We start from the raw sequence: 17,509 nt of genomic DNA, 5'->3' as shown, positions 1-17,509 counted from the left end.
TAATGTTTAAGTTGTCTATTTATTTTTGCAACTCTTTCCTTAATTGGCATATATTGGTATTTCATTATGCTTCCTTTTTACTATTATCTGTATTGTTTAGGCTCAGAAGATTTGGTTGAAAGCATCAGAACCTTGTACTGTAAGGTCTCCCAGTCTTCTCCCTAAGAGCTTGGACTCAACCAAGAAGAGGATTTCTCTTGATCTCATTTAAAACACACATTTCTGTACTCTACAGGAAATCTTGGGTGGTTTGTACTGCATGGATGAGCATCTTACCAACATATCTGAATTTCTTCTGTATTTTAAGACTTTTTGTTGAAATGTACAGATTTTAGTATTTTATTCGTGTGATCTTATTGGCCAAATTCCATTCAAGCCACCAAACAATTATCTACATTTGTAGAACATTTGGAAAAGAAACGATGGAAGGCAATGCATCAAGGAATGTTACAAACCATAATTATCCTCTTTGACTTATTGGCGCACAGCTGTCTACTGACTCGGCATCCTCTCAGGACTTTACTTGTGGATAAACCCCTTCCCCACCGCCAGATCCCCGTGGGTGTGTTTCACGGGGCGAAGGGGTGGCCGGTGTTTACCGACACGAGTCGAGTGTCTCCGAGGGAGAGAGAGAGAGAGGGGGGGAGAGAGGGAGAGAGAGAAGCCCGACCTATTCTGAGCACCTTCCAAATGTTGAGCCCGAGTCGTGAAGTGCTGCTTTTCAGGGGGGCGAGGCTGCAGAGGGAGGGAGACGACGAGGCAAAAACACAGCAACGGACATCACGCAGATATTCGCCCGTGAAGTCCGCTCCACGTCTCCGCTGAGTGCTCCGATCGTTCAGGTAAAGGTGGGCGATGCTTACATGCATGTGCGGACGGCTCTGCTAGGATGTGACCGGCGTGCGAAGGGTTAAATTCTGCAGGTTTTTTGGTTGATGCGCCTATCTGCTATCCCGGAGGTGACTGGTCAGACATGTCTCTGTGAGCTTCCTCACTAACTACACACATATATATATTTATATATATATAATGTATGTATACTGGCAATGATGAAATGTGGATGAAACGGTCCTGGGATGGAGCCGGTTTTGCCATCATTGGATATTTTAGGTTCCATTCAATTTCCATCCTGCCGGGGAGATTCAATATAATTTTTTATGATGCAGGATGATGTCATCTAACTATCTATGTAAACCGCTTACATTAAAACGTCTATATGCCGCCCATTAGCCCACCTTAAACAAAAAATGTAACTTTTATTATCAGAATATGTCATTGAACAATTTGCATATTCATTATATTTTAGAGTTTTATAGAGGTTCATCTTCTTCTCTAAGTAAGTCATGTCAGAAGTCAATACGTTCTGCAGTTATCACCTAAAAGCTTTATTAGCATCCATTATCCGAGAGGGCTGTGTAGCCTCTGGCTGCAGTGTGCTGCTCAAAGACTGTCACCACGAGAGCAATGGCTCTGTGACAATGTCATCTTTTACAATTACCACATTCTTCATCTTCTGTGCTCTTGTGTCCTTGTGCGTATTCGTCAATACTGTACACCGCTCCATCAGCCCACTCTGTGCGCGGATTTAATGAATCAGACAGGTGCGATATGTTGAAAGCATGTCTCTTCCTTGAGTTCACTGCTTGTGAGGAAAATAGGTTGCCTGTCGCTGCAGGCTGTCTCTCCCACCACCCTGAGAAATGGCTATTTTGATTTGGTTTAGATGAGATCCTCTGCTTGTTTGAGCTTATTTTCCATGCATTTATTTTTTTCTGCTGTGCTGATCTGGAAGGGGGGGATGTGTTGGAGTGATGCAAAGGTCAGCAGTTTTGGACCTCTGGGATAGTCAGAGGGGATGTTTTTGATTTTGGAATACATCTCATGTCAGTAAAGGGAAACAACATGTTTGTTTGAAAGTGGTCCACCAGAATTCAACTTCCCGGCAGTTTCCACATGTGTCTCTTGGTGCAGCAACACCCCCCAGTTGCCTCATGATTTATGAATATCTAGTGCTGTTAGAGGAGGGTGCAGTATGTGCATCTGTGTTTCTGTAAATGTGTGTTTGAACTCACTTCCAGCATGCCTCATTGTCACAAAGAGCCATTTCTCCTCATGACTCATGCAAAAAAAAGAAAAGAGTAACGGTAAAAGGGATGAGAAATGATGAAGTGTAAAGACACAGAGGTGGCTTTGTGGGGCCACATCTGCAGTCATTGAAGGCATTTCCGCTTCTTTAAATCTTGCCTACAAAGACATGTCTGTCCTTCCAATGAGTAGGGAGCTTTCCAGTGAGAAGGAACACAGACATAGCCTTTGATTTCAGAGTGGGATGCACTGGCTCGGATTATATAATACAAGGAGGGAGAGAAGACGAAGGAAACATGATCAAATAGAGAGAGCGATCCAGAGAGAAAAAGAGCAAAACATGCTGGAAATATAAATGTTATTATCTGTGTATACATTGGGTGCCGCTGTACTAATATCTGGGGCTCAGGTATATTGGTGTCCAAACCCCCACCCTTGTCAGGACTCATACAAACTTGCTTTTGGATGATGTGCCTGATGCGACCTACGTCTGTGTTGAACTAAGGTCACCGTCACAAGCAGCGGTTCGACCAGGTCAGTCCTGAGGGGAAAAATAGATTTAATGATATTTCATTGTCTTTGTCAATTTTCTTGGTTACTGAGATGCATTTAATGCTTATGTTTATTTTTATTTTATATTAATGGTTGATTGGGCATTCAGACATTTTGTCTCTAGAAGGAGAAATGACTGTTTGGACAGGTTGTCTTTGGTGACAAAGAGACATTTTCAACCGGAAATACAATATTAGCATCCGACTTAAATTTAAAACCGAAGAGAAAACAATGGTATTTCCTTATTTTGGTTTTTGAATGGTTTAAAAAAAACAAGGCTGCAACAGTGGCAGAATGTAACACACAGAATTGTTACTGAAGTGAGAAAATGGTAGAAATGAGGGAAGAAAGAGTGGAGCTAAGTGAGGGGAGGGGAAGTTGTGGAAAGATAGCAGATGGGTCCATGGTTTACAGCCCAGAGGGCAGTGTGTGAATAAACCAGTTGTGATATAGTTTATTGCGCGTGTTTTCATGTGCTTGCATGTTTGTGCTCAATGAGGCAGCGTTCACAGTCTCAACTCTGCCATCCAAAGCTCAAAATCACACAGAAATGAAGGATTAGGTTTTGGGGGTTTCTTGCTTAAAATATGTTGTGTACAAACACCAGATCGGTCGCTGTGCCATCTGCTGCAACAAGCAGATGACTCGGATCACTTATCTGCTCCTACAGAGCCAACCTACATCTCCAATTGCTGCATTAATTAAGCGTGGATGGCTACAGGGGTCAGCTTTATACTTCGAAGTCCAGGATACAGTGGCTTCGCACCAGCGTTCAAAACTAGACGAGAAAACCAAACCATTCGGGAAACAAGGATTGGGATTGAAGTAATAGAACTAAAGCCCTGTTCCGTATTTAGTTTCAAATGCAATGAAATCACTGGTATTTTGAGCCGCGAGTGTCGTGTGCAGCTGTAGAAGACGTAGCGCAAAGGGATGTATGAGGCCACTTAGCAAACGATGTTTGTCAGATTATAATGCGATGAAATGTTGCTTCATGTACATTGAACAAAAAGAGAAAATCTCCTCTCTGCTGCTGCTGCGGTTTAGAAATAAGTTTAGATTACATATGCACAGACACACAGGATGGCTAAATGCTTTGTCATATGCAGCAAAAATGGGATGTCTCCTGCGTAGAAAGGAGACACTTTTTTATCTTTACAGCCTGGCAAAGTGTGACTGTGAGCACTGCAGGTGTTCTCGCCAAATCCCCTCGTGGGCTTTGTAGATGAAAACTGCAGCAAAATCTCTATTGCACAAATTCTCTTGATGTGTTGCCTCAGACGCCTCAGTGTAGCAGAATTCAGTTTTCATCATCACAGCCTCCTCAGTGTTGCAATTAATCCTGTTTTTGCTCCAAAACGGTCATAATAGGGTGATGGAAATGTGCTCAGGTTCTTTGTGTTTTGGTCATTTCCTGTAGGGCACCGAGCCGAGTAGTCACCCAAGACCCCATGATTTTAATCATCTGCAAATCAGGAATTCGCTTTGGGTTTTTTGGATTGGATTCAATGAGCACTGCAGGTGTTTCCTCTTTAAATTAAAACCACCGGCGATTTTCTTTTGCTTCAATTCCCCAATTTCTGTTCTGAAAATCTCCTGAAGACCTTTTTCAGCAACAGTGTTGCATGCTGCAAAATATGCTTTCCAGTCTCCATAGCAAAGAGACTTTTGCTGGGAGGAATATTGACTCCTTGATGTACTGCTACTGACACTTCAGAATATGTGTGTCCACGTATACTTCATTGACTGCACTCAGATTTATATTAAGGATTTAACAACTTTTTTCAGTAAACCGTGAACCCAAGATACTATTTTTTTGTTTTACCTCTGTTGGTGCAGCGTTTGTGACTATATGTCGTGCCCATATTATAAATTAACTTCAACAGTCACAATATTCCCACTTAGTATGAAGACAAATGTCCTTTTCTGATGAAAAGCCCTATTTGTGGCTCAATGGATTCTTCATCATCAGGTTGATTCAGGAATGATGTCAGACACCAGTTTCCCTGAGAATAAGACATTTTCTCTCAGCACACACACACACACACACATTTTCTGTTTCTGTTTCCCTTTCTAGGAACAAAAGTTAAGATGGGGACAGTCGGTGTGATCGCCTTCAGCTTTCTGCTCACCACAGGTACGTTAACAAACACTTGTGATGCTGTTCTTTTAAGTAGTGATCTGGAAGTGTTCAAATTGTGTCTTTTGCCTTTGTAATGGTTGATCAAAATACACTTTGTGAATTGCTAAGTGTTTTAATTTTAGTTTGATCCGGTAATCCAGAAGAGCATGCTATAAACGGTGTAAAAAGGTGTTCAAAAGAACTGTTTTTATAAATAGTGAATAAAAGGACTGTGTTTTGAATTGTGATGATAATTAAAGTGATAATATTTTTTAATTTATTTTTTACAGCTCTTTCTGCGCCTGTGAAAAGTAAGACTTTCCAGAACATCCATTTCTCTCATCAAAGATAAATTATGAGCTTTGACGGCCCTCTAACGTGTTCATCTGCTCCTCCTCCATTCGTCGTCCATCGCATCGTCCAGATGGAGACCACTCCGTGACGTTGTTCTACGGGGAGGATTTCCACATCCCGATGCCCTCGCTGGCGGTGGATGTCACGTTTCGCAACAGGTCGTCTCCGCGGGCGGGCGAGGTGTTCGTGATGCGGGGCGGCATCGTGGTCCACGGTCGGGCCAAAGTCAACCGTCACCTCAGCCACCTCATCATAGACAGTGTGGAGGAGTGGGACGAGGGCTTGTACACCGTGAAGGATCCAGCGGACCCAGAGGACATCATGACCTTTATGCTTATAGTCCGAGGTACGGTATCAAGTTTCCGTATATTACACGAGGAATGGGAATGAATTATCCACTGGAATTTCAATTCAAAGCTCTAATTTAAAATATAAAGCCAAACTCAAGTTCATTAAATTCAAATTCATTTTAGTTCCAGTTATCTTTTTAGTTAAATTAGTGTTTTGATCTATTGATATTACCATACATCGGCTGTCTATGCCTTAATTTTAAAAAAGGTAGTGTTTTTCATTTTGATTTTTTGATCGTTATCAATCAAATCTATAAAATGTTCTTTGGTCAATAAGATGTTAAGTAGAATTCATTTGTGACGATAATTCTTGGTTTCTGTTCCAAAACCAAAAAGTATTGAGTTAATCAAAAAGGACTAAAGGAAGCAGCACACAGTACCTATAAGAAGCTATAACCTGGGGGGTTTTGAGAATCAGAATATTGAATTATGCGCTCTAGTATCAAATGGCAGGATGTCTGATACATGCATATGCATGCATGACTTCAGAATGTTACTTACATCGCCTCGGATTTGAGACACTGTTGACTTCACTACATATATATATATATATATTTTTTACCAACAAAACCTTTGACAATCTTATCAAATATGATTCAATGATTCATTACAGTGAAATACTACTCCAACAGTAATGCAAACATTCATTGAATAAATAATATGGTATTTACCAGAAAAACACAGGAGACTGTTACTGTCACAATGGAGTGTGTTGACATTATATGCAGTATATAGACTTTTATTTAAGTAATCTAAAATACTTCCTTCACTACTGGATGTCAACCAAAAGCGCAGGATGAAGCATATCTGACCCGGAGTCAGCATCCTGGTAGTGCAGGTGCTGTATTTTCTACTTGCTTTAATTATGCAGCCAGCAGCCAGATGAACCTGTGTGTTACACATGGTGTTTGTCCTCAGAGGGTTACACCATGCGGCCGCGATTCACTCACAAACATGAGTGAAGGAGGTAGCAGACTCAAACCCAGCGTGGATAAAGGCGACTGTAGCGTAGCAATATGCGAAAGATGTGCCATATGGAGGCAGTCATTTGTTGTGTGTGTGTGTGTGTGTGTCTCAGAGTGTTTAAGCATGCCGGAGCTGCCAAGCAGTAATTATGCAGCTCTTTAACCACCAACCCACTCCTCTCTCCCTCGCTCTCTGCTGTTTTCCTGTCTTTATCTTGTCCTTGCTGCCTCTTGTCTTGTATTCCAACCCTATAATTTCTGCCGCCCTGATATTTTTGGATCACTGATCTTTTCCCAACCCCCGCCCCCCCTCCTCCTCCCCCGACACCTTTCAAGTCATTCCCTCCACCTCCGTCCTCTTCACTACATGGCCTTTCTTGCTCTTCAACTTCATTTTTTCCTTCACTTAAAGCAAATTAACTTTGTTTTCCTTCAAGACTTGAACTTGCCTTCTTCCCTCTTTAAAGAAAAGAGGCTTTTTCTCCCATTGAGACAAAAACAGTTAGTCAACAGCCTCCTAGAACTGTGCCTGAACAGTAGAGGGGTGATATCCCAAACTTACGAGCTCAATATTATCTAATAATGAACATTTTAAGGTACAGACTAATTTTCTTTATTATTTCTTAATGCTTAATGAAGAGTTTCATCTACACCCTTGAAAAATGTAAGAATAGCCTTGACACGTGAACACGTGTTTTTTTTGCCCCCCTTCCCCTTTTATCTTTTATTTTTATTTTAAAAGTTATTATTATTATAATTGTTCAAATGGCATTACTTTGCCTGCTAGCGTTATGCAATTGTTTGATATTATGTCTACTTCTTCGTCACCTGAATGTACCTGAAGGTACAAGTTCCATAGCTTGTAACCCTGCATTGGGTCGGTAAGGAGGTTTTATATTTCAATCTGTAATTGCACTCAGACATGTGGGAATCCTCTAAAAACTGTGAAAATAAATAAAACATGTATACAAAAAAAAAAAGTTAACCACCCTGCTTTCACCCTCCAGATTGCTCCAATGAGCAGATCATTAAATATGGAGACAACTACCATATTGCGCTGTTGGGGGTGACTCCTCCCATCACCTTGGAGTACAAGCCCAGTGCTGTGGAGGCCAAGATGACGTCGAGGTATAGTCAACAAAATGACACATGACATTTGAACCCAACAGGACCTTTTTCCACCTCTGACGTGCATGTACTGTCACGGCGCGTCTCAGACTTACCGACAAAGGTTAAGGACAGTTCATCCTCTGTGACTTTCTCCTGCTGCAGACCTGCTGTGGTGCTGCTGACCCTTACAGGGAAGGCCATAGAAGGCTACCACGGTCGGATTAGCGTAAATGAGCGCCACGTCACCCTGAGGGCCGTCACGGGTACAGACGAAGGGAGCTACACTGTCCGTGACAGTAGCGGCAATGTACGAAAGAAAGAGTGTCTCAACGTCAAAGGTGAGGGCACGAATGAAGGCCGCTGTCTTTTCCCACGCGTGACCTGTTTTAAACGGCAGCTTCCATCAGGATGCTTTGCTTTCTCGTTATTACGCTGCTCTTTGTCGGCTCAATGGACTTTTAACGACAGCAACGTTATTGGGCTGTAACAGAGTTACGTATTTTAGAATGATGATCAACGGGCCTGTAAACAGTGCTGTGATGTATCACGTCCTTCCTTCTCTGTCCTTCTGTGTCGTAGAGCACATATACTTTGAGACCTTGCCATACGGTGAAAAACTGAAGATCAACCTAATACTCAACAGTTCCTTGGTCGATCTCTACTACACCCGGGAAAAGGACCCCACACGCCATCTGCTCCTGGACCACGGGGAATTTACGGATGTAGCTGGTTTCTTTTTAGCCCCACCTGTGCTGTGGTCAAAATATACAATTTCATGCTTTTGCATGTGAATATATACCAGAGTGTATTCCTGGGTTTCATAATTAGAAACAGGACTTACCCTTTGGTTTCCTGCAATGGATTATGCAATGGTCTGTAGGCCGCCTGGCCACACCTCTTTGATGTTTGACCTCTTTGATGTCTCACATATTTCGGCCACTGTGTGACTTGAAGTTTGATTGGTACTTGATGTTTTCTTCGCTGTTTATTTCTCAGGGTTAAGCCTATGATGTTTGTCTTTTCTAGGCCAAAAAAGACCTGGGCCTTGAGAACCGTCTCTCCATGGAGGGTTCTTCAGTTTATCTGGATCAGGTCAAGGGGGCAGATGTGGGCCAGTTCGAAATTACCGACACACTGGGGTTCACTGTGTCCACCGTCCACTTGGAGATGCAACGTAAAGATTAGGGATGGTCAAAATGGAATAATTAATGTGTTTGTATTGCAATGGTGTCAAAACCATTATCTTTGTTTTGTTGATAAAAAAAAGACTGAATAGTACTGTTATTATGTCTGCTGTATTTATTCATTGGAATTTCAGAACGTCAATGGAAGGTTGATCATGTTGAAGTTATTATTTACTATCCCACTGTCTTTCTTCCCTCACATGAAGCCTACAAGCTGGAGTCAGTGTATGTAGCCATCATTGCCCTGTTGGGTCTGCTGGTGTTCCTCCTGCTGGTTTGTCTGCTGTCCTGCCTGATCAAAGTGAAGAAGAGGGCCAAGAGGGCTGCAGCCCTCAAGAAGATCGCCCAGGATTCTGGCAAAGAGGACGAAGGAGAGGCCTTCCGACAGGTTGGAGGGACAAATATGCAAATGCCAAAGTGACATGATGTGGATCGGGATATGATGAATGACTCATGTTTGTCTGTGTGCATCTTCACAGGTGGTCAAGAACATCACCAAACTAAGTGAGGACTCCAAGCACTCCCAGGCAGACAATACAGAGAAATCTCAGAGCACTGAGGTGGATATTAAAGTAAGGATATGTAATATTTCTTTCCCAACACTGAGTCTTCAAGAGGTTTTAATAATGTCTCGATTTGATACTGTTTTTTGCGTTCAGACAGCTGCAGCTTATTCAGAACGCTGCTGCTAGAGTCCTCACTAAGATCAAGAAAGTGGATCGCATCAGTTCAGGTCTCGGATCTTTGCAGTGGCCTCCTGTTTCACAAATAGTTGATTCTATAATATTTATCTTGGTTTGTAAAGCACTGAATGGTTTAGAATGGTTTACATTTTTTATCCGCTGCGATGTGATGATGCCTTCAGACCTCTCAGGTCTTCTGGGATCGGCCTGCTGACCGTTCCCCTGAGGAAAAAACGTTATGCACCACGTATCTGAAACAATCTCCCAGAAGACCTGATATTTTCTCCAAATCCAAGTTTGTTTAGATCCAGGCTTTCTGTTTTCCACTGCATCTTATTCCGTTTAATTTGGACTTGCACTGTCGCTGAGCTGTGACATTTATTCTCCTGTTTGATTCAGTTTTAGCCTAATATTGCTTTCCGTTATGTTGACTCTTTTTGAATCCTAAACATATGCTCCCTTTCTATTCCCTTGTGTGTCTGTTCTGTCTTGTATAAACATGATTGTATGTCTTCAACTCGGAACTGTCTTCTTGTCCGTATTGTACAAATAAACACGCCATACTTTGTTTTATTTTTCTAACCCAGGGTCTCGAGGTTTCCTCCAAAGAGGTTGGGGTCGGTAACCTCGACACCAGTGACTCTGGCGTCGGCTTTAACACCGCCCTCCCACTAGACACCGACACTGATGCCCCCGATCAAAACCTCGACTCATTGGCCGTAAGCGTCTCTGTTGATTCCGAAACCAAACCGTGTCCCCCTCCCGCCACTGCTGAGTCCAAGCCGAGCACCCCTCCAGCAGCTAAAACTAAGGCCTCCCCTTCACCCGAGATCAAGAAAACCCCCCAACAGCCATTGGAGCCACAGCTGGATGTACCCAAACCAGCAGATTCTAAGCTCATCCCAGCCTCGAGCCCCGAGCCCAAGGCAGGTCTGAGTCCAGCTGATCCAAAGCCCCCACCAAGCCCAAGCCCAGAGCCCAAGGCAGGTCTGAGTCCAGCTGATCCAAAGCCCCCACCAAGCCCAAGCCCAGAGCCTAAACCAGCTGCTCCCGAAGCCGCCACTCCCACCCCGGAGAGCAAGGGTGCTCTGACGCCCAAAGCCGAGCACCCTAAACCCACCACACCGGAGAGCAAGGGTGCTCTGACGCCCAAAGCCGAGCACCCTAAACCCACCACACCGGAGAGCAAGGGTGCTCTGACGCCCAAAGCCGAGCACCCTAAACCCACCACCCCGGAGAGCAAGGGTGCTCTGACGCCCAAAGCCGAGCACCCTAAACCCACCACCCCGGAGAGCAAGGGTGCTCTGACGCCCAAAGCCGAGCACCCTAAACCCACCACACCCGAGCCAATCACCAACGGTACACCCGAGCCGGGCGAGGATTCCAAACCCAGCCCGAATCACGCTGATATTATCGGAGCTCCAAAAGCAGCTCCCCCTAAAACCCCCGAGGCGGAGCAGAAATCCGGTGGCGCCGCACTGGAAGCGAGCAAGGACGACACCGCGGCTGAGGACTCAAACGCCAGCACTTGAGATCTGCCGCTGCAAAAGTCGTTGCAGATTTCCTCCGTCTACCAACCGCTGTAGACGAACACCCCTCACCAAATAATGAAGAAACCACTGGGGCGAAAGACTTAGATTTAACATGTCTAATGCCTGAATACAGTAATAGTTTGATAACAGTGTCGCACTCACCAACTAACATTGAGACTCCCTAATTTGAAGTAAAAAATAAATCGAATCAAAAGCGGCTTGTTGATGAGAAATTATGCAAATGAATTTCTTTTGAAACTTCACAAATAACCCATCACATAAGGTCTTATCTAACATTATGAGGCAGCCGGAAAGGTTGACAACATTTCACTGAAATACACAGATTACTTATTTGACCTTTAGCTAGTAATTGACTTCCGTTTCTCTGTCAGCATGTGGGTAGAACAGACAAAACGCATGCAAATACAAATTGGACATCATCAAAACGGAAACGAAAGCCCTTCCACGCACTGTACATAGCTGAAGTATGGGTGTTATGCGCTTGTGCTGGTGCTCTGGCTTCAGTGATATCTGCAATACATTATCACATATTAAAAAAAAAAGATTTGTGTGACTTTACCCACACAGGAACACGTACTAATAATATTAACATTGCTATTTATGGTTGAGATTCACGCCCCCAGTGGATGTCTCAGATGATTCAATGTGTTTAGCAAAGGGATCCCTCAAGCTTGGATCCACCACTCTACTGCCTTTGATCTCAACTTCCTCTTGGCTCTATATAAAATCACATTATTTCCTCCGTTTAATAGCAAGCTGATGCCAACAGCTTAATGGAACCACAGTGATCCTGCTGCACATCTGCGTGCATGAAAATGCAAGCTGTGTTATTCCTTCTTCTTCCCTTGTCCTTAGTGTGTCCTTCCTTCAACGATCCTCCCCCTTCTCTTCTACCTCCTTCCTCTCCTTTCCTTTGCTGGGATTAATTCTTAACCTCTTAAGGACACGAGCTTCGACTGAGATTAGGTGTTTACAACAATCTTTGTTACAAATACATTTTAAAAATGCCAAATGTCTGAATTATAAATAAGCGATATGTTCAAATATGATAATTGAATATAATATTTGAACTTTCAAACATCCAAAATAATAGATCAAATGAAGGGGCTTCGATGGTAAATGGACAAACATTTATCAGATAGTGGGATGTATTACACAATATAAAAAACTGAATAGGCAGAATTTCTAGCTTGGAGTGCTGAAACAACACGCAATACACACACACACACAGACTCACACACTCCAGCCTTGTAAATATTGCATGTGTACGCCGGTTTAACCCCTGTAAGGCTGATTGTTTCCAGTGTATAGAATGGTTATTGTATTATACTTGATACTCTAAATTCTTCACCATCCTTAAATCCTGAATATAAAATATATACACATAGAGTACTATATCCACTAATATTCACTTACGTCTAATTTAACTAATTTAAGAACCAAATATTGTACAAATCCATGAAGACTTTATTAGATCTTTTCACATCAATATTTTGCATTTACAGTCATTCCAACTTGACGATACTCACAGCATACAGCATCTCTCACAGTATTTACACATTGTATTCAAATGTTTAACCTATGCCACTTGAAGCACTGACTGCAGCATGCCCACAACCGGAAAAAACAGGCTTTTATTGTCCGTAAGTTGTGTCAACAGAAGAGGGATGTTTTAACGTCGCCGTCATGTGTGTTTGAGGTGCCTACGAAGCACAAATGTTTGAATGTGATTGACTTATGACACAGTGTTAAGGCATTTTTAATCTGTGCGTAGTCCGTTCGTACAGGACGACTCAACTGTACTGTACGTCATGTGTGCTCATCCGTCTGTTGTGAGGTAATCATGTGCCTGCTTACATCGTCTTGCAACGTGAAGAAAACCAGTGCTGTGTTTAAGTCATGAGTGTGAATGTTTAAAGCCACAACATATCGTAAAAGATATTGTAACCTTGAGATATTTGAGTGAATCTTGTCTTTGTTTAGTGCCTAAAAAGTATACTGGGTAGTTGCCTGTATTCTGTTGTTTGCAGACACTCCTTATAGCACCTTTTCCTAACAAGGAAGAGTATGAAAGAAAGAAGTTTGCACAGCTGACTGAACAAGGCCGTAGCACTCGATGAAATGCTAATGTGTGTGACAGGTTGTCTTGAAAGTTGATAATGATAACTTTGAGATTTTTCCAGATTACTCTGGGTAGCATCACGAGCGCTGGGTGTCTGCGGCACACCCAGGAGTACACGAGTAAATTCATCAAAGCAGTGGGGTGAATGACAAAGCTTTGTGTGAGTAACCCCCCCTCGGGGTTATGCCGTGCTAGGCAATTGACGAGGCAGTCTCAGAGGAGTTTCCATGCACCACCTCTGCTGTATGTGGTCAATGGTTGTAACAGCGCTCCAGAGTGAGCAGGGATGTGAGAGACGGGCAGACACTGTACGGTGCGCAGGACTAGCCTTTGGTTTACAAATTACCAGCATCTTTAAGAAGGCTCAGTTTAGTGAGATTGGAGTTATTACATCAAACAGGGGCCAGAGGGATTCCAGAGTCGTACCCACCTCTGATTGCCCACTATAAAATAAACCACTACTTTTAATACCACTGGCACTTCTTGCTCTTTGTGAGCAGTCTCTGCCCTCGGTTTACTTCTGCTGTTTTGGCATTGGTGTGGTGTGACGTCCCACATGTTCTCTCTGTACTCTCTTTTTGCACAACACTTCACACGGATGTTTTGTAAAATGTTTTCTTTATTTCATGTCTAAAGGAATACTAAGAATAAACAAGTGATCATGACATCTGCTGTTTTGTTGTCTTCGATTTCCTCTGCGCTAAAGACTTGTCTCGGAGCTGTCTGTTTGATCTCAGCGAGTTGTCTCTCTCAATGTCAGCCATCATTTATGTGACGCGTCAAATTGAACCCCCCCCCCCCCCCAGGCCACGCGCCTCGCTAATACTGACTTCCGTAGCATTGCCAGGACACATCATAGCTAAGCAGAGACTAGAGAGATATTTATAATCAGGCCAAAGATAACATCATAATGCTATTGTAGCCCGTAATGGACCCTGCAGCTTCAGGCCAGCAGCAGAGCACAGGCTGGGATTTGATCTACTATTTATAACAAATACATTTGCTCACATTTACTTCAGATTTTCATTGAAAACAGACACAAATAATGGTTATAAAAACCATTTAAAGTGGATTTTTTCTTATTCAGAAAGTTTAGGCATGTTTGTCATATCATTAGGGCTGCAACAAACAATGACTTTATTTTATCATCAAATCTGTGTTATATGTATGTGTTTTTGTCATAAAATGCTCAAAAAAATATTTTTGAATCCAAAATATGGCTTGTTTTGTCCATCATGACTATTCCAAACCCAAACCCTATGACAAAATAAAGCAAACGCATTTGTTTGAAAATGTTTCCTACCAACCATTGACTGATATTTAAAACACTAACAAATTATAGTTTTTCAGCTCTAAATGTAAGAATGATTTTATTCATATAAAATTTGCTACTTTTGTTGGAAATCCCTGCAGGCCCTCCAGGTCATAGTGAAGGGTTAAAGATTTTAAGCGATTCTGTGTTCTTCCCATCATCCGCATCACATGGATTATAGAAGGGGAACAAAGGAACCCCAACCGTCCCCATTGTAAAGGTATAGATGGGCGCCATGGTAACGGCATTATAGAAAGACACTTCCTCCTTTTCACAATCTAAGAACACACCGATGCGGACGAGTCGCAGCGATACGTTGACCTTGGTGGGCTTGGGGTCGGTGTAGGCTTGGACGAATCCGCCCATCAGGGCCAGAGTCCAGAGGCCGCTGGACTCGCCAGTAGCATCCATCTCGCCTCTCGGGACGTCTTCTCGTGCAACGCCCAACCTCCATGCTGTCTTTTGTCCCACGTCCACCTCCCAGTAGTGTCGGCCCGTCGTGAAGCTCTGATGGCCCAACGCGCAGTAGTAGTAGTGGAAGCGTTGTGGGTTGGCCTGGACGTGCTTTGTGTCCTTGTCCTCCTCAAAGCATACTGAGGTGCAAGACTGGGACACCGACAGATTAGGGTGGGCTGTGTCGGGGTCAATGGTCATTGGTGTAATATCTGTGGGCAAATGGAGATAAAGGAGGTGAAGTTTGCTCGTCGAGTCGCATGCGCTGTATAAAATGAAATGAGAACATACTTGGGTAAAGGCAGCTTTTCATGTGCTTCCATATCCTGTACTGTATTGGCCCCACAAACTGGCCGGAGCGCACCTCAGTGTCGACTTCTGCCGGAGGAACAAAGCGCACCTTAGACCTGCTCGGACCAGATGGGAAGAGGGGAGGACTGAATGATGAATGGTAGAATATAACCAGGAAGACAGACCACAGTGAGGATTATGGAGACGGATTGGTGAAGAGATATGAGAGGACATAAGCAGAAAAAACAGTTAAGCTAAGCAAACCTGCCTTTTTAGGAGATCTTGGATTTCCTGCAATGAGAGAAAAAATTAAATAAAGTAATATCCTGGTGTACAGCGATTTAAATCAACAACATCCCTTTTTGCTGAATAATGCAGCCTTTGTACTTTCACTTTTAATTGAGAAATTGATTTGGACTTTTAAAACTGTGAAGGTCAACAGTTCAGCCAATCAATGTCTATAATTGATCTAATGAGTGTGAACGAAGAGGAGAAGAATAGCTGAGAGGGCTGCGCATTGAGTCCCTTTGATGTAAACCTGCACTGTCACATTGTGTCCCAGCAGTGACGCGCTCAAAGGACACCAAACACGAGAAGCGATGATTTGTGTTGTTTTGACAAGTCACGGGTAAGGTAAGTACAGTCTTTTCCCTCGGCAAGGGGAATGCTTACAGTGACTCTGGATATCCCACATGAGGCTCTGCTGTTGTGCAAAGACGCTTCCGGGATGTTTTATGGAAGGAGTCCAAACTATTCTCCTCCTCCTTCTCCTCCTTCTCCTCCTCCTCCCCCTCCTGTTCACACTTTTGCTCACCCTGGGTCCAAATTTACATCAACCCCAGCGAAACGTTGTATAGTTACAGTGTGAACCAAACTTCAGTGATGTCAAACATGATCTATTTATGTTATTATGATAGGAAGTGCTTCCTTACTCTGATTAGTTTAGGACTGTTCTCCTCGGTCAGTTTGCTGTTTAGCACCGAGATTGCTCTCTCCAGGTCTCTCCCTTGCTCCGCCATCTTCTTCTTTCGTTCCTTCAGCTGCTTCAGTTGTTTCTGTCTCTCCCTCCTCAGTCGATCCATCTCCTTACACTCCTCCTCATCCAGGAAACTATGGAGGTTTTGAAACTCGGCACTGATTTCTCGTTCCAGTGAATCAAAACTATTCTGAAACACAGAGAAAAAAGATGAATGATTATCAATTCGGTGTATTTTTGAAAAATATACGGATGAATAATGCAGAAACAGTACCTCTACTTGTCGTGACTCTATGTATGTTCCTCTCTCTGCTTCTCTGCACTCATCTACCTCGTGCTTTATTCTTTTAATAGCATGGAAAAGCTTTTCCTGCAACACACACACACACACACACACATGCACGCACACACACACACACAAACATACACACACAAACACACACAATTATAACTTCTTTCTCCATAAAATATATAAACTTTCAAACAAATACAGTCCCATTATGAGTGTGTGTGTGTTTTGTTTTGGCTGTTAATAATGCAGCGGGTGAATCGCATAAAACAAGGAACTTACCTTGTGATCACTGAGAAGGCCTTCGTTGCAGTTGTTGTTGGTCTCTTTGATGTGGTTTTGGTACATTCCAAATTCTTAAAATTGAACCAAAAAGAAATCAAGACGTCTCTTCAGAAAATTGCAATAAAATCAATGAAAGGAGAAAGAGGGAGGGGTGAACTTGAGGACACAACAATGCAGCAAAGGACAGGGGGTAAAAAAAGCGAGATAGAGAAAGAGTGCGAGAGTACGAGAGAGGCAGGAGGGGGAACACACATGCCAGAAGAATGAGAACAACAGTAAGTGCACATATAAATAGAGCAACGAGGACGTACATCCAAGCAGCAACTTAGCAGTAGAAATTAGATTGACGAGAGCAGATCAGTGTCCACAGCCTGACTTGACAATATATGGATCCATTATGAGGGCAGAGAGAAAAGGGGTGGAAGGGGGGCAGATTCATTTAGGTGCCAGGAGGACGTGCCGGTCGGCTGTTTGGCTGGCTGCACAACGATTTATGGCAGCAGAGAAGAGTCTATTTCTGTCTGCCAGTGTCTTCGGAATCAAAGACAAATCTGTCGGTGGAAAGAGGCAGATATTGTGTTTCATATCTGCAGTTGTTTCGTCTGGAATGAAGACAATACAGGTTTATTTTTGCAAGGTGGCTCTCTCATGTCTAGGGATGTGAGAGGATTCAGTGCTTGCTTTGCTGTCCTTCCCCAGCTGGGTTTCACATTGTCTGAGTGGGGGAGGGGGGAGGAGGGGCTGTTTCTCAACATACTGTCAGCATTTTTGCTCTCTTCCCTTCTGCAGAAGTACTCTGTGCTAGCCGCCGCACTCCCCCCCG

General features: G+C 43.3%; 2 protein-coding genes across 3 annotated transcripts; one reads left to right on the top strand and one right to left on the bottom strand.

Annotated features, from left to right (window-relative positions):
• The first annotated feature begins 630 nt into the window (after nt 1-630).
• si:dkeyp-77h1.4 (uncharacterized) lies at nt 631-13,747 on the top strand. Of its 2 annotated transcripts, XM_062565643.1 has the most exons (12): nt 631-842; nt 4,715-4,774; nt 5,050-5,070; nt 5,184-5,459; nt 7,436-7,556; nt 7,701-7,876; nt 8,118-8,260; nt 8,565-8,712; nt 8,929-9,110; nt 9,202-9,294; nt 9,993-10,335; nt 10,393-13,747. In XM_062565643.1, exons 2-12 carry the CDS (start codon nt 4,729-4,731, stop codon nt 10,935-10,937), a joined length of 2,094 nt encoding a protein of 697 aa, XP_062421627.1. In that variant the 5' UTR covers nt 631-842; nt 4,715-4,728; the 3' UTR covers nt 10,938-13,747. The 2 variants fall into 2 exon arrangements, with proteins under 2 accessions (XP_062421627.1, XP_037309232.2); XM_037453335.2 differs by having other exon boundaries at nt 9,993-13,747.
• A 141-nt stretch (nt 13,748-13,888) lies between these two features.
• On the bottom strand, nt 13,889-17,074 carry si:ch73-54f23.4 (zinc-binding protein A33). Its single transcript, XM_037453420.2, has 7 exons — nt 16,998-17,074; nt 16,684-16,757; nt 16,387-16,482; nt 16,069-16,302; nt 15,405-15,427; nt 15,137-15,252; nt 13,889-15,057 (listed from the first exon to the last, which is right to left on the bottom strand). Exons 2-7 carry the CDS (start codon nt 16,747-16,749, stop codon nt 14,504-14,506), a joined length of 1,089 nt encoding a protein of 362 aa, XP_037309317.2. The 5' UTR covers nt 16,750-16,757; nt 16,998-17,074; the 3' UTR covers nt 13,889-14,503.
• Nucleotides 17,075-17,509: the final 435 nt, after the last annotated feature.

This window comes from Pungitius pungitius, chromosome 11 (genome assembly GCF_949316345.1).
Source record: "Pungitius pungitius chromosome 11, fPunPun2.1, whole genome shotgun sequence".
NCBI lineage: Eukaryota > Metazoa > Chordata > Actinopteri > Perciformes > Gasterosteidae > Pungitius > Pungitius pungitius.
This window is presented reverse-complemented; position numbering and strand designations above follow the sequence as displayed.

Coding starts and splice junctions, on each gene's coding strand:
- si:dkeyp-77h1.4 (XM_037453335.2), top strand. CDS start 4,729: ATGGGGACAGTCGGTGTGATCGCCTTCAGCTTTCTGCTCACCACAG. Junction 4,775..5,049: donor CAGCTTTCTGCTCACCACAG/GTACGTTAACAA, acceptor TATTTTTTACAG/CTCTTTCTGCGCCTGTGAAA. Junction 7,557..7,700: donor GAGGCCAAGATGACGTCGAG/GTATAGTCAACA, acceptor CTCCTGCTGCAG/ACCTGCTGTGGTGCTGCTGA.
- si:ch73-54f23.4 (XM_037453420.2), bottom strand. CDS start 16,749: ATGTACCAAAACCACATCAAAGAGACCAACAACAACTGCAACGAAGGC. Junction 16,483..16,683: donor GCCTTCTCAGTGATCACAAG/GTAAGTTCCTTG, acceptor TGTGTGTTGCAG/GAAAAGCTTTTCCATGCTAT. Junction 15,058..15,136: donor GAAAAGCTGCCTTTACCCAA/GTATGTTCTCAT, acceptor ATTTGCCCACAG/ATATTACACCAATGACCATT.